The sequence below is a fragment of the Lagopus leucura genome, unplaced genomic scaffold (genome assembly GCF_019238085.1).
Source record: "Lagopus leucura isolate 7727_CA_CO unplaced genomic scaffold, USGS_WTPT01 Super-Scaffold_73, whole genome shotgun sequence".
NCBI classification, from domain to species: domain Eukaryota; kingdom Metazoa; phylum Chordata; class Aves; order Galliformes; family Phasianidae; genus Lagopus; species Lagopus leucura.
Window position 1 is genome coordinate 56937683 of NW_024962252.1, and position 15112 is coordinate 56952794.

General features: G+C 33.5%; 1 protein-coding gene across 1 annotated transcript in view; it reads right to left on the reverse strand.

Moving 5' to 3' along the window:
- Positions 1-15112, reverse strand: part of ADGB (androglobin) — a 71499-nt gene that overhangs the window by 29047 nt on the left and 27340 nt on the right. Inside the window, exons 15-22 of the mRNA XM_042895214.1 lie at positions 13159-13189; positions 9455-9623; positions 8439-8502; positions 7078-7180; positions 5335-5476; positions 3248-3362; positions 1663-1830; positions 318-456 (exon numbers count right to left, since the gene is read on the reverse strand). Of these exons, the coding sequence (XP_042751148.1) occupies positions 318-456; positions 1663-1830; positions 3248-3362; positions 5335-5476; positions 7078-7180; positions 8439-8502; positions 9455-9623; positions 13159-13189 (931 nt within the window). The remainder of the gene's footprint in view (positions 1-317; positions 457-1662; positions 1831-3247; positions 3363-5334; positions 5477-7077; positions 7181-8438; positions 8503-9454; positions 9624-13158; positions 13190-15112) is intronic.

Here is a 15112-nt window from a genome sequence, read left to right on the forward strand (position 1 = left end):
GTGCTAATGTAGGCCAGTCCTTCTAGGCATAAAGCAAATCTACAAACCTTACAGATTTTAGATTTGTAAGTTAACAGAACATAAATATAGTTTTTGAACCAAAAAGAGCATAAATATAAAATATAAAAACATTTATAGATAAACTTTTTATACTTTTATTCTGAGATATGTCTCACTGAATAATTTCAGACATTCTGCTAACGGTAGAAAACTAGAGTACCCAATAAGAAATGAACTTTGGTTATTTGATCAGGATCAGTGAAGATCTAGTTCCTTCCAAAGTATGTTTGAAGCTTTTACCGATACCACTACAGTACCTGAAGACACGCTGTCATCCTCAAGTAGATCAGTGCATTTAAAATCTAAAGTGAAGGACCTGAAGGCAAATTTATACTTATGAGGCATCTTCTTGTCCAATACATATTTGATCAAAGACCATAATGCACTATTGAAAACCTTAAAAAAAAAAAAAAAAAAAACATTTGTCAGATAATTATTCATTTATAAAAGCCAACTTATACTGGCTCTCATTAACATTTCAAGAACTTTTTAGCTGTTTTCATTTTCATGTGATGCTTAACTTTATCTCACACATAACTGACAGTCCTTACTGTGGAACTCCAATACTTCAAGCAAGCAAGCAAGAGAAAACTATTTTCATGCCCAGCTTTTAAATACAGGACAGATTCCAGAGCACAAGTTTTCATTACCTAAAAATCTTTTAGTTTATGTGAAGTAAGCTGATTTTCTCAGAGCATAGAAGAACATGATCATTACCATTATGACATGGGCATGACTACTGAGTCAGTAGATGAACCCCGTTATAAAAAGTAGGAATATACTGATGGGCAAACAGGGAAAATTTGGTGTCCTACTTTCATGACTGTATTGATGTCTGTTTTTATTCTTGACACTCTGATGCTCTTTAGGAAGCAGAAATCCTAAAAGAGAAAGTCTCTTTCTGCATCTTTAATTAGATTAGAAATTTCAGACTATGTTTTTCAGAGCCAGTTTCACAGTCTGAATTGAAAAATAGCTAGGACTTAATGTAAAAAAATTTATCAGTCTGTTTTTCATTCTCCTTATTTTCAGATTTTTAATTAGTTCTTGAGTTATATATATTAATATTAATAAAAACTTATTTTATTTTGAAAACAATTAAGACTGATGAAGGAAGAATCCACTTTAGCACGTGCCTATATTCAGAATATACACTGTCTACATTAGACAGATCATTTCCATATTTTCCTTCTTGAATCACTGTTGGCTAATTCAAAGCGTGCCTTTAAAAAAAAAATCCTTTGCTACAATACACTAACCTTCTTGTGAGAGCAGATGAGATACATATACCTACATCTACTGAATTTTCCTACAAGTCCCTAAGTTACTGATGGATTGTGACCCAAGGAGCGGCCGGTGAAATGGACCAGAAGAGAGATTCAAATTTAAAGCACAGTGCACATAATAAAACGTGTTCATAATAAGAGAAGATAATTACGGAACGCCACTGCAAGTTCCATATGCATTGATTCTTAATAGCAAGTGCCACATTTGAAACATTCAGGAGGTCCTTTGTAAAAACATAGCCACTGGTTTTTAATGACAACATTAAGCTGTTATCTCTGCAGCCTCTAGATACGTGTTTACTGAACAAAGTTTTACCTTAAAATGTTCTTCAGCCATTTCAGTACCATGGATGCCAGGAGGACAGTGAGTTAGTTCCAAATCCTTCAGAGCTTCAGATAGTTTGGGCTTACTGCTGAAATTATTAATCACATTTCCAATAGCTTTCAGGATAGCAATAGCCTGCCCAATAAATCGGTAGCTCTCCTGGGGAAAGAGGAGAAAAATTAGCTGTTGCTATCTAGATTGTTTTAAGATTTTGTTTCCTTTTAAGATCCCGTTTCCTTTCTGAGCAGTGACAGGACATTGGCATTTTTTCCTGATGCTGAAATACTAAAAATTCCTTAAATCCTTATAAACTATAAAATCAATTACGTATTCAAAATTCCAAATTTTCAAAATTCATAATGTGCAAAATTCCACCAACTTTAGCTATTGAAATGAATATATGACAATGTTCTAACAAATAGTATAAAACATATCTGTTACGGATTTTTTTTTTTTTTTCTGTATTATTGGTCCTAGAACATTTAATCAAAAATAAGAGTAACATAGAAACTTTCTGCTGCAATAATAAGATGACTGCTGTTAGTTGAAGTGTACAACATTGTTATAGAATGGTATAGGTGAATATTTGTATTCATCTGAAAACAATGCCCAAATACATGCTGCCTAAGGCATCTTTAATCTCCCCCAGCTTTTCTGTGCAAAAAAATTAGACACTTTCCTGCAAACGACACACTTTAGACAAAGAGATAGTCCAGCAACAAACAATTTTTAACGTCCCAACGTCTCATAATTAATCTCATAATTAATAATTAATTCCTTGCTAGAATAAATATATTTATATGTATATATATATAATGCTGCTTTAATACCTAATCATCAGGTTCCTGAATCTGAACTGCTACATGAATTTGCCATTATGCTCACCTTCCAATTTATTTACTTAACTTTTGCAGAACTAAGTTTGAGAAGCTGTATTCCCTCCCCATATGCTCATGCCAAATATTTGGGCATACTGCTTGCCAAAGAAATCTTGAAAACATTAATGGCAGTGATACCCATCTACACTGAAGGCAACAAAGACCAAAAGTTGTAGGAGTTGTAGGAGGATGCTCCCCACGGCATCTTGCCCCAGCTTTGACAAATTGTTTGAATCAATTTTTCATTTTAGGGATAAAAGCTACTCTGTGACCTAGTTAGTAATATGTGATCTCATGGGACAAAACAAAATTTATTGATGTGACAACCTATTTTACCAGACATGTATGTTTAAACATAGATCATGTGTACTTTTTTACATGCCTCAAAGAGAGAGCTTATACAATAACTTGGACGTACGTATCTCAGCAAGAGTATTTTCTGTATTCCACTTTAACCAGCTCTTCAGTGTGTACTTCCTAATGCTTACTTGCACATTCATACAAGTCAGCTATTGCAAAATCCATTTAAATGTTTCTAGCGTCCACTAAAAACATTTTCAATCTACTCACGCATTTCATATTAAAATTAATATTATATTCTCAAACATACTAAAAGATCAATAGTATTCCACTTCAAAACCAAATAACAGTCAGAAATAACTTTAACACAATACTTGACTAGCTCTAGACATGCACACCTTTTCGAGATTTCGCATTACAGCATCCTCTTCTCCAAAGACACAGGGCACCATGCTACAAAGATGAATATGGTGCCCTACAGCAGAACTTACTGTAAAGAGAAGTACGTGTCGTCTACATTAAAAGAAAAAAAAAAAATTAAATTAAAAATAACTTTTTTCATTGTTGATAAGTCACAGTTATTGTTAAGCTTTTCTTTTCATACCAATGTTTGTTACAAAAGATACCTTCTCGCAGATTCTCTCACTCTCCAAATCTTCCTAACTCCTCGCTTTGCTAAAACTTCCAGATACAGGCAAATACAAATAGGCAAAATCAGAAAAATCATTATTTTATTTGCTTATATTTAGATTTTACTTTTTCTGCAGCAGAATAAGTAATTCCACTATTTCGGATGGATATAACCTCAAAGCTTTTAGGTCAGTTTGCTACACTTAAAAACATGCTTGCTCTAGGAAACTTCTAAAGGAAGTTAAGTGCTCTGATCATATAAATTACATCATAATTTCTGTGTTTACAAGGACAACTACCAGAAAAATTTCACACACGCACTTCATCTCATCACAATCTTCTATCATTGTCAGAATGGCATTTAGACAAGTACATACTAGCTACAACTTCATATTAAACAGAAGTAAGGCAGCAAGAGTTAGAAATTGCTCATCCCATCCTGAACTTCTCCTCGTTTTAACTACATTGTCTTGGGGAGTGAAATATAAGACACTTCTCAACAACTGACAAAGCAGAAAGAAGAAAGTACCTTCCAGGCTGAACAATCCATATCTCATTTGAAATAAAATGGGAGAGTGGTCAATGAGCCCATCTGTTTCCTACACTTGCTGTAAATTAAAGCTTAATGAAAGCCTGCTGGCCTTGGTAAGAGTAAAGAAAATCAAAGGTAGGAAGCTCGTAGTTTTGCAGGTGCAAAAAAATGCACATTTTAATGTTTCTGTAGAGAACACAAACATGCAATTACAGAAACTATGCCAAGGAGGTGTGTGTACTGATAAAACCAATCTACAATCAGAATCACATCTTTTCTATATTTTAGTTTGAATTTATTCAATTAGAGGTCTCTAGGAGAGAGTTTATTTTACTACCAACACGCTAGTATTATGGTATGTTCTTTCTACACCCGTTCATTTGAAGCCCAACACGATTATGTTTTATTTTCAAGACATTTAAAATACTGGATGGACATTCTCTGCGTGAATTTTCTAAAGTACATTTTCTTGAACTGTGAACAAGTAGTGCAATATTAATTTATATCTTAGAAAAAATAAACAAGTTGAAAATTCAGTTAATTGCTTACTAAATAAATTTTTGAGACATCTTTTTGAGATTAAACTGGTGTATGTCTCTATTTTCCAGCAAAGCAAAAACCCCCGATGAATTCATTAGCAAATATATGCTTAGTGCATGTTAAAACGATGTCATTTTTCATTTAAACCATTTCCAGAAATCAGTAAATATTAAAGGCTCTTACCTTTTGTTTATTTATTTTAAAAACCTGGAAATTCTTTACACTGAGTGCATGGAGTTATACACACAGAAAAATAAATTTTATTGTGTGCTAATTATGAAGTTTTGTAAAAATTTCACTTATAATGGAAGATAAGCTATGCAAGGCCTCTTGTAACCCCTCAGAATTTCTCATCTCATGATTCACAAATCCTATTTCAAGAAAAGCTATGAAGCTTCCTACAGTGTCATTATTCTTTCACAGTTCCACTAAAAATCCTAATTTTTTTTATTTTTCTTTGTCCTTTGACAAATGTCTCAAAGTCATTCTCATTAGAAATAATTTTAAGTAGATTTTGTACTCTGTGACGTTTTCTGTATTTTTAATTTTTTTTTTTTCCTTGCTAATTGCTCTTAAAGAGCAAGAAAAAAAATTATAAATGTTTTGGTAATTATTTTAAATTCATAGCAATTTTGCAGTTTTACCAAATATTAGCTATCAAAGAGTTTGATTTAAACAAAAACTTCAGTTTTAGAAAACAAAATCTTAGATAGTGTGCAAGGTAAAGGATCACCTGAATCCCTAGGTAAAAAAGAGCCTTCAGGAGCAAAGCCTCATACGTACCCAACAGGGAGATTTAACACAGTAGCTTTGGTTGCGTATGTATGCATCTTTAGCACAAGTTCCCCCGGAGTCACACATTTCCAAGAGAAATGTTCAACCTTCAGCAATGCCTTTGAAATACTAGAACCTTCTCGTTTAGCAGCTATAGTAAGAAAAAAGGGGAAAAAAAAAAAAAAAAAAAGGGGTGGAGTAGGGTGTAGACTATAATGGTAAAGTTATCATAAATACAGAACTCGTATTTACAGTCACTGAAATCTTCACATAGGCTTTGGTAACTCAGAGAAGAGAGACAGACAAGAAAAACTCATAGGTGACAGAGAAGATGACACTATTTTTTAGAAAACTATGGTTGAAGCAAGGTACTGGAAAAACGTGTAAATTAGACATCTTCCAAGACACTTAAGTTCCTTCTAACACTCCTTAAAAGTGCATTCTGTCCACATGTAAAGGAAGAAAACATCCATACAAAGCTTATGCTCATATTACAGATACTTAAAGTATACTTTTGATTATATTTTGGTTAGTTTTTGTTAGGAGGGTTACTTTTTTTTTTTTTTTGGGGGGGGGGGGGGGGGTTCTATTTGGTTCTAGCTGCTTTACTCCTGAAGTAATACCTGACATTTGAATGTCTTTCTAACTTAATCTGATTGTCGTAACAACCAATAGCTTTATTGTGCACTAATGTTTGCATTCCACTGATATAATCAAATGTATATTCAAACCATCTAAGTTTCTGGATCTTGAAATAATCTCTCTTTAAATATAATTAAGAGCTTACAGTACATTGGTTTAAAAATCAGTTCAAAAATCAACTCTAGTCATATTGTAGACTTTAGTGCATTTTGATCAGTTCAGACATAAAGATTTCAGGAACAGAAATTATGCAGATAAAAAAGATAAATAACACAAGGAAATCCATAACAAAAAGATATTGATGAAAAACATGCAGCAAACCATAACAGTAAGGAGATCCTTTCAAGAATATATTCATCTTCCATATGAACTAACAATAACATGTTGCTTGGATTTCAAATACATTTCTAAGACTCTGTTTGCCTACTTAACGATAAGCTGCCAAACACAACAGCACAGACATTAAAGTACACACTTGCAGTCTGGAAGGCCAACTGCATCCTGAGTTGCATTAAAAGAACCATGGCCAGGAGGATGTGGGAGATGATTGTCCTCCTCTGCTATGCCCTTGTGAGGCCCCATCTGGAGTACTTTGTGCCTAGACCCCCAGCACACAAAAAGATGTAGAGCTGTTGAAGTGGTTTCAGAAAAGGACCATAAAGGTGACCAAAGGGCTGGAGCACCTCTCCTATGATGAAAGATTGAGAAAGCTGAGCTTATGTGGGTTGAGGAGGAGAAGACTCTTGAGAGACCTCATTGCTGCCTTATAGCACTTGAAGGGAGCTTACCACAAGGAGAGGGACCAACTCTTTACATAACAGTGATAGCACAGGGGGGAGTGGTTTCAAATGTAAAAAGGGAGGTTTAGGTTAGATGCCAGGAAAATATTATTTAATCAGTGGGTGGTAAGGCACTAGAACAGATTTCCCAGAGAGGTTGTAGATGCTCCATTCCTGGAACTGCTCAGGGTCAGGTTGGATGGGGCCCTGAGCAGCCTGATCTAGTGGGTGGCAGCAATGCCCACAACAGGGGGCTGGAATTTTTAAGGTCCTTTCCAATCAAAGCCACTCTATGATTCTATGAATATTCACTTTTCTGCATTGGCCTTACCTGCAGTGTCATCCCAGCATACTAGTGCAGAAAAACTAACCAGAATTTCAACAGGTGTCAGACTGTCCACAAGTAAATAATAGGAGACTCGATCATCAGTTGACTGTATAGAGGAAGAATAAGTTCATTTTTATTTTTTATTGAATGTTGTCTGCTCACGCACTTTTCCATTCTCAACTTTAATATGGAATTCCTATGCAAATATAATAAATTATAAGATAACTCTGCTTATTCCTAGAAATTCTTCAAAGTCTGATGGTGAATGAGCTCCTTTGCTACTGATCTGTCTTAATTTGTGTTACATTTTCTCAGTCATATCAATATATTTTTGGTGCTTCATCCTAGAATGCTATATATTGCTACTTCTTTCATAGGATAATATAAAAGTGTTCTTTTGTAACTTTGAAACAGAATTTTCCTGTTAGTTTATACAACTCAAACATATCAACTTAAAAAAAGAAAATGGTGTTACAGTAAAAGGTGATTAGGTACGTTTTAGCGCAACAGCACACAGTGTCACGTAGACTTCAGGTTAATTATAGTTTGTGAAAATATATCATGAAATGTTTCAAAAAAATTCTTATTATGTGATCATAAATATAGAGAGGTATAAAATTGAAGGTATACTATAGTTATGAAGCATAAACTATGTAGTTAACCTCAGTATAGAGTTTTACATTAAATTCATGCCTAGAGTTTGCACTTCAGAACTCTATAATTACACTTCAGTTAGAGTATGAAACTGGAGCTGGAACAGGATATTCAAGCATGTTGAATAACCCTCTGATAATAGAAACTAATGGCAGGTTTAAAGAAATACTGTAATTTTATGCAACTAAGGATATTTCTAATCCCCACAATAGAACCTCATGCATATCACCATAGGACTTAGCATGTACAGAGAAAGTATAAGGCTAAGCTAAACAGACTTCTGATTTGGGTATTAGATGACAGGTGAAGATGAAGGAAGAGAATTGAAGAAGGGATTCTGAAGCTGAATCATCACTGAATTTAATTGCTGTTTTCACTGAAGATTTAAAAAAAAAAAAAAAGATGGAGATGCAATTCAATGTAGTATATACTCTCACTACTAATGTTGATGAGTTGCATACTCCATATTTTTGAATTTATTCTGTAATGGCAATTTCTAACATATTTTGTTCTTGATTTGAACACAGAGAAACACTTCCAGGTATTTGCTAGGAAAATAATCTGTAATAATCCTAACACATTATTACATTTTCAGTAATAGTAGTTCTACATAATGTACCAATTACGCTTAGGATATATGTATTATCTAATTACCCTAAGTTTTTACAAAGACAAAAAAAAAGTACACAAAAAATTCAATAGTTATGTACCTTAAAATCTGTCTTCTGATAGTTATAAGCATATGTATGTGGCTTATGAAAAACATATAGGTTCCTAGGAAGACAAAATATATATATTATGTATTTCAGATAAATATCTGTTCCATTACATAAGTTTTTAATTAGTACATGCATTATAATCTTCCATAAGTCACTCAAAGCTATTCCTCACAAATAGTTCAAAATTATTATTTTCATTAAAGGTCAATACAGTTCACTTACAACGAAATCAGCTGATAATAACTTATACTTTTGCTGCATTTCTACAGTGCTGTATTGGAGGGCAGGCCATTGGTTTTTCTTATTAACCTATAAACTGTAAGTTGTAACAAGTTAGTATTTTTTAAGAATTTTCATGCTTAAAAGCTACTGCAATAAGTTAATAATGAAGTGTCACTGTAAGGAAGAACTCTTTCGTAAAGTTTATTAATGCCTATTCTCAATTTTCTAGTGCTTTCTTACTTACAGAAACTTTTTTTTTAAGTCTACAAATCATATCTGAAATACATTAATATTAAATAAACTACATGATTTTTGAAATAATAGATTTTTTTTTTTTTAACTTGATGGGAGAATATTAAGTTTCTTTTTTGGAGCAAATGCAGATGATTTAACAACCTTTATTGCTTTGTAATAGTGATGTTCAGACATAGAGTTTGATCAATCAGTGGCTAATGCATCTGACATAGGAGCACCTTAACTACTATGTGCTTCAAGACCTGCCATCTTCCACCCACGTCACAGTGTGGCATGTGCTTTGTGAAGCAGATGGTTATGCTCTCCAGTACTCTAGAGGGCACATGCAAGGCACCCTAGTGCTGCATCTACAGATTCACTGTCAATAGGAACAGGGTCTGAAGGGAAGCCTTGGAACTAACCTGAAAGGCAGGAAAACTATACAGAAAAGGTCTGCGAGATGATGCAGGTTTAATACAGTCACTTTTCATATTTTATCACTGTTACACTGTATATTGTATGGAATACAACACAAAATTTCTGTTCCTTACTGGAAACAAACACAGAAGTCCTCAACGCTAATCCAGGTTTCCTTGGAAACAGAAGTTTTTTCTGACTTGATTTCTTCCTTTAATTCATCCACTGCATTGCTGTTCATAACAGCATCAGCTGTTTCTGACATTTGTTTTGCATTAGAACTAAAATTCTCGTGCAATTCTTCTGCAGACATAGGAAGACACACAGATTCAATACATGGGCAACAAATACATCAAAGTAAAATCATTCTTATATAAAAAATTATCCTAAAATCACCAGGGTTTTTCCATACATCTCAGAGTTTACAAATAATAACTATAACATTAACCTAAAAAGATCAAAAGATGACTAAAGCAATTCTGTATAGCATTTTGTGGCTTCCATCTGAAACTGCTTAAGTATTCTGTCTCATTATACCATTACAAATGAAACTGTGCACTGGAATCTTTAGTATGAGCATTAAAACATTGAATCCACTGTTTCTGTTCAGTGAAAAGCTAGTGTGGCACTGTAATTTTTATAACCCACAGAAAACATAAAGGCCTATCCTTGCTGCTGGAACTCAGAATCCCTGTGATGCTACTCACATTAGTCAGTCAAACTACTTGTTAATAGAATTTAATTTCAATAATGTTAATTAATTTTCCTGAGGGAAAAATCAGAAATCTCACTATTGTCAGAATCATTCCAAAATACCTACACAGAATATCGTGTATATATGTTAATAAATGTTAACAAATCAATTTATTATTGATAACATTAACAATTGATTTGTTAACAAATCAATTTATGTTAATAAATCAATAACATTCTAAGTTGCAGTGTAATTTCACAATCTCTGATTCACATGAATTGTTATAGATGTTACTCAGTCTTCTCCATAAAGTTTTAAGCATAGCCCAGAGCAGCTGAGAATAGTAGAATATAACAGTTGAAACATTAGCAGCTGTTAACTCAGAATGCTAAGAAAAAAGCTGAGTTAATACCCAAACACACCCATATGACAAATAAGAAAGCTAATTAGAAAAACGTATAATTTATTTTTGAGTATGTGTTTTAATATTTCATGTTCATAGAAATACAGTGATCTTCTGGATAACAATGAGCTTATAAGATGGAAGTGATTGTAATTATTTTGCAACTATTTGTCAAGAATTGAAAGGAATATAATGGAAGGAAATGTGCTATAGTCCCTTTTTTTCCCTTACGGGAAAAGTGCCTGAAAGCTGTAAAATGTAGGCTTCTCCTGAGATTTGTGTAGCATGGGTTTTGAGCCTCCAGTGAAATAACCAGTATTTGTCTTAGAAACCTGCCTGTTGTAGAGACTGTGGAAAGGGGATCACCAGAGTATAACTATATCCCATAGTTCAGGAGCTATGTTAAACAGTGTTGCTCCTCTGTTCATTCTGAACACAGGGACTAGAGTGCTATCAATAGACATTGTTCAAGATCAGCTGAGTCAATAGATCTCTAAAGCTTTCAAATAGAAGATATGCTCCACCTTATTTAAAAGTCAACAGATAAACCTTTCTGTTCTGTTTCATTTATATAGACTAGGACCAGAGGGAATATAACCTTCCAAGGGCAGCTAAAGGAAAGCAAAACCAAAATGGATGAACTTTCCCCACTTTTCTTTGAAGAAACAGTGAGAATCTTGTGAGAACATCATCAAAAAAAATGCATTTTTTTTTCCATTTTTTTTTACTATGTATACCAAAGATGAACCAATGCTGTTCAAAGCATTATTTCCTGGAATCATACAGAAACACAATTCCAAAAACTCTTCATATGACGTGTATGCAAGAAGGGGTACTTCCAAGTATGAAAAAACTGCAAACACTAGGTGATATATTGAAGATACAATTTCTGGAATAAAACTGTAACTACATTTCAGCAAATCTAAAGAGCTGCTCTGTACAAATCAGTATTTTAAGGCTGACATACGGAAGATAATTTCAGCAACTAATTGCCTGTAATGATAATACAATTTATTCCTTGAAAAAATGTAACTACTAAATACAGAGGGATATAAAATGGGATAAGTGGATGATTAATTGAAAGGCAAAATAACTTGCTCCAGGCAGAACGTCAGACCAATTTAGGATTTTTTGAGGAGGTAGGATTTTTTGATAAAAACACTAATTTTTAGATAATGAAATGCAATAGGTATAACTTAGCCAGATTTCAGGAAAGCAGCTGATTTGATATCATGCTGATATTTATTAGCAAAACTGAATATGATGAGATTTGATATAAAAAGTGTAAGCAGTGTAATAAAGAGAGCAGTAATACTTATGCAAATGTAAATGCTTGCATTAGGAACACAGTTAGAAGAATTTTATTGAGAACTGGAGGCATATACATTGGAATTGATGAGTAACCTCAAGTTCTCTGCTCATTAATAAATTACAAACTGACATCAAACCATTCTTATCTCACAAGCTCAAAAAGGCATATTGGTTCTCAAAAAAATATCAGCATATGCAGAGAAGTGCCACTGCATTAGTAGCAATTCATCAGGGCTCCTGTACTAATCAGGGCTAACCAGGAATGTGGCAAAGGAATATAAACTGCAACATCAAAGACTGGTCAAAAAACAGCACCATCTAATTATGCACTTAACACACACATTCCTACTACTTTCCTACAATGTATCTATTGACTGTGCGATCCCTCAATGACTTGGATGACCTTTGGAGTGAAAGAAAAGTTTGCTCAAATTATTAACATTATGTTGCATCAGTAAGTTGATAAAACTCCTCCTCTATGATCCATATGATCACTGATTCTGATGCAACAAAAGGATATGGAGACATTTGCAACGATACTAATATTATAAAAGTGGATCATTTTATTCTAGAACCAATCTGTACACTAATTTGTAATCTTTTCTACAAGGGGCATTTCCTTACTAGGCTTTCAAGTAAACAGAACATATAGCTGTCTGGCTACCAAGGTGCACCAATTTTAGAATCAATAATGACAACAAATAGTTCAGCATTCCAGCATATGTATGGCAGGCTTTAAAGAGCCATCTATTGCCAACTATTATATTTCCATTGGGTTTTGGGCCAGAGCTAAAACAGGTACTGAGCTGTGAGTTAATAACTGAAGGATTACATTTCCAGCTCATTAACTTATAGAATTTTGATACAGTGCGATTCCCTTGTTTTGTTTCTATTTACTGAAAATATGAAAATCCTACAAAGAAATAACAAGAAAAGACATTCTAGCGCTACAGTGGTTGAAACGATTAAATGCTTTTACAAGTACAATGTTAAAATAATGATCTTTGCCTGTACTGAGCATATGTTACTTGCTTATTTTCCATCTGCACACTCTTCAAACCCTAACAGACTAAAAACAAAAATGCAACATTTATTAAAATTGAAGTTGTCCTTTTCTCTTTTACCTCAGAGAAATCAAAAACAGTTCACGTTGTTCAGAAACGGAACTCTGTGTACAAAATCCAGTATATTTTATTGGAGAATAACATTCCAATGTGAAAAGTGTTATTTTTTCAAAATATTCCTGGGAGTTAGGGAATTTTAAATACCAATATGAGGACTCCAATCTGCAGTTACACCCATTCTTTGAAGTGTTTACGACCAGAACCCATAGACTGATTATATTCTTAAAATGAAGATTAACAGTGAAATCAAATAATATGAGAATGGCAGAAATCTGAATATGAATTTCAAAAATATTTAATATTTACCTCCAGTGCGTCTCTCTGTTTTATGCTGCTCCTATATGAGGGGGAAAAAAAAGTGATTCTAATTTTGCATCATATTTTTAAAGAAAATATTTCCATTCTGCATTAGTCCTTTCTGAGCTATAAGAAATGAGCTAGCATATTATCTCTAATGGAAAAGGAAAATGAAAGCTAAGGGTATCCTTTCCTAGAAACATACGTATGGGATAAAAATGATCAACATGCCTACTCCTCTACTATTAAAAACTTTATCTGACACTACTGTTCTTCAACAAGTTCTATTCCAAGAAGTAATTAATTGCATTCTAGATGTGGTTCTATTCTATTTTGTTCTCATTCTTGGAGAGTTTATAAAGGTCTCTTCTGACAAGAATCTCTTGTTGTGCATCTATAACTGCCAATTGAAACATCATACTTGATTGCTACAGTATTTTTGGTTTTGTATCAGCAGCATAAGTAAAAAAATATCTGCAATTTTTGATAGCTTGTTTGCAAACAACTTTAATCTGGCCATTGCCTTTTCAAAGCTAGAGGAGCTGAATTAACATGACTGAAGATGAAATCCAGTTAGCCTGCCTTGAAAGTCCACTTTGCACTAAGCTATCAGTGGGTTAATTGGACTAACTTTACCTTTGCGAAGGAAAATAGTGAAGCCTAGAATGTCTGTTACAGATTTTGCAATCATCTTTTCACTCCAGCTCTCCACTTAACAAACACTGTCACCTCCCCTCCACCCAAAATCCTCATCTATATTCATTTCTGTCTATGGCAGAAGTGCTAATGCAGAAGTTGACAGCACTGAGCATCTACATAAACGTGGTAATTTCCTGCTTAAAAATGAAAACAAAGTTATTGATGCTCAGTATAATACAACATGAAATTCTACAAACTGGCAATAAGCTAGTTATTTGAGGATACCAAGGTTGCTCTTTCAGCATTTGCTATTTCTAATCAGATGCGTAATTATTTATATGCATATTGTTATTTTCAGCTTCAAAACTAGAGAAAGAAAACTCTCCAATAATAAATCTCCTAGAGATACCCATAGTTTTTTTTTTTAATTAAAACATTCAAGATGGGAAACAAAGAAGATTGTTCTGCAAGTTAAAAACTTTTTTCTTTTTTCATCAGTTCAAATGCAGTTCTACCTACATACCACAGCTATTAATGGCCTCAACATTTTTCAGATAGTATTTAAACTGAGGCAAAGGCAAGGTTCAAGAACAAGTTAACTAGCTGCTCATAACTTCTTACATTTCACCTCTGAATCAGACTGCCCTCAGACTAAATCATATTCACGTCTTCTTACCACTCTTTTTTTTGATCACTATCTCTTTCATGTATTTTCTTACTCACCCTTGAATTTCCTTGTTTGCATGCCCTACTCTGACAGAGCAGCTTTCTACAATCAGAATGGCTCTTAACTCCAAGACCAGAGGAGAAAAGCAAGGTGATATTCTAAACTGTTTCTATGCCTCTAGCAAACAGATGTCTATTACTTTACAATTAACTAAATCTGTATTTGTTCAGCTATAGAGACAGAAGTAACCCAACCAATAGTTATAATACTACTTACAGAACCTTTTTGTCCTGCTGCTTTTGTAACGGTTTTTGTAATTTGCCATAATTAAAAACACTTCTTTTAAAAGAACATGAAATATGATTACATATATTGTTTGTAAATGAGCACAGAATGCAGAGTAGCCAAAAACATCTTACTGCAAAGAACTTTCCTTCACTACAGCACTGCCTTATTTTTAACTAATAAATAACCAATAAATAATATCTAAACACATGTACACTTTCTACACATACAATGGGCACAGAACAGTGTAAGAAGAAATGAGTTTAAGGTCTGAAATATAAAAATTACATTATAATATATTCTGAAGAGGAAACATGCAAATAAGTACTCCAAAATTATATAGCAAAATATTTTCTTTTTACTTCAAATTCT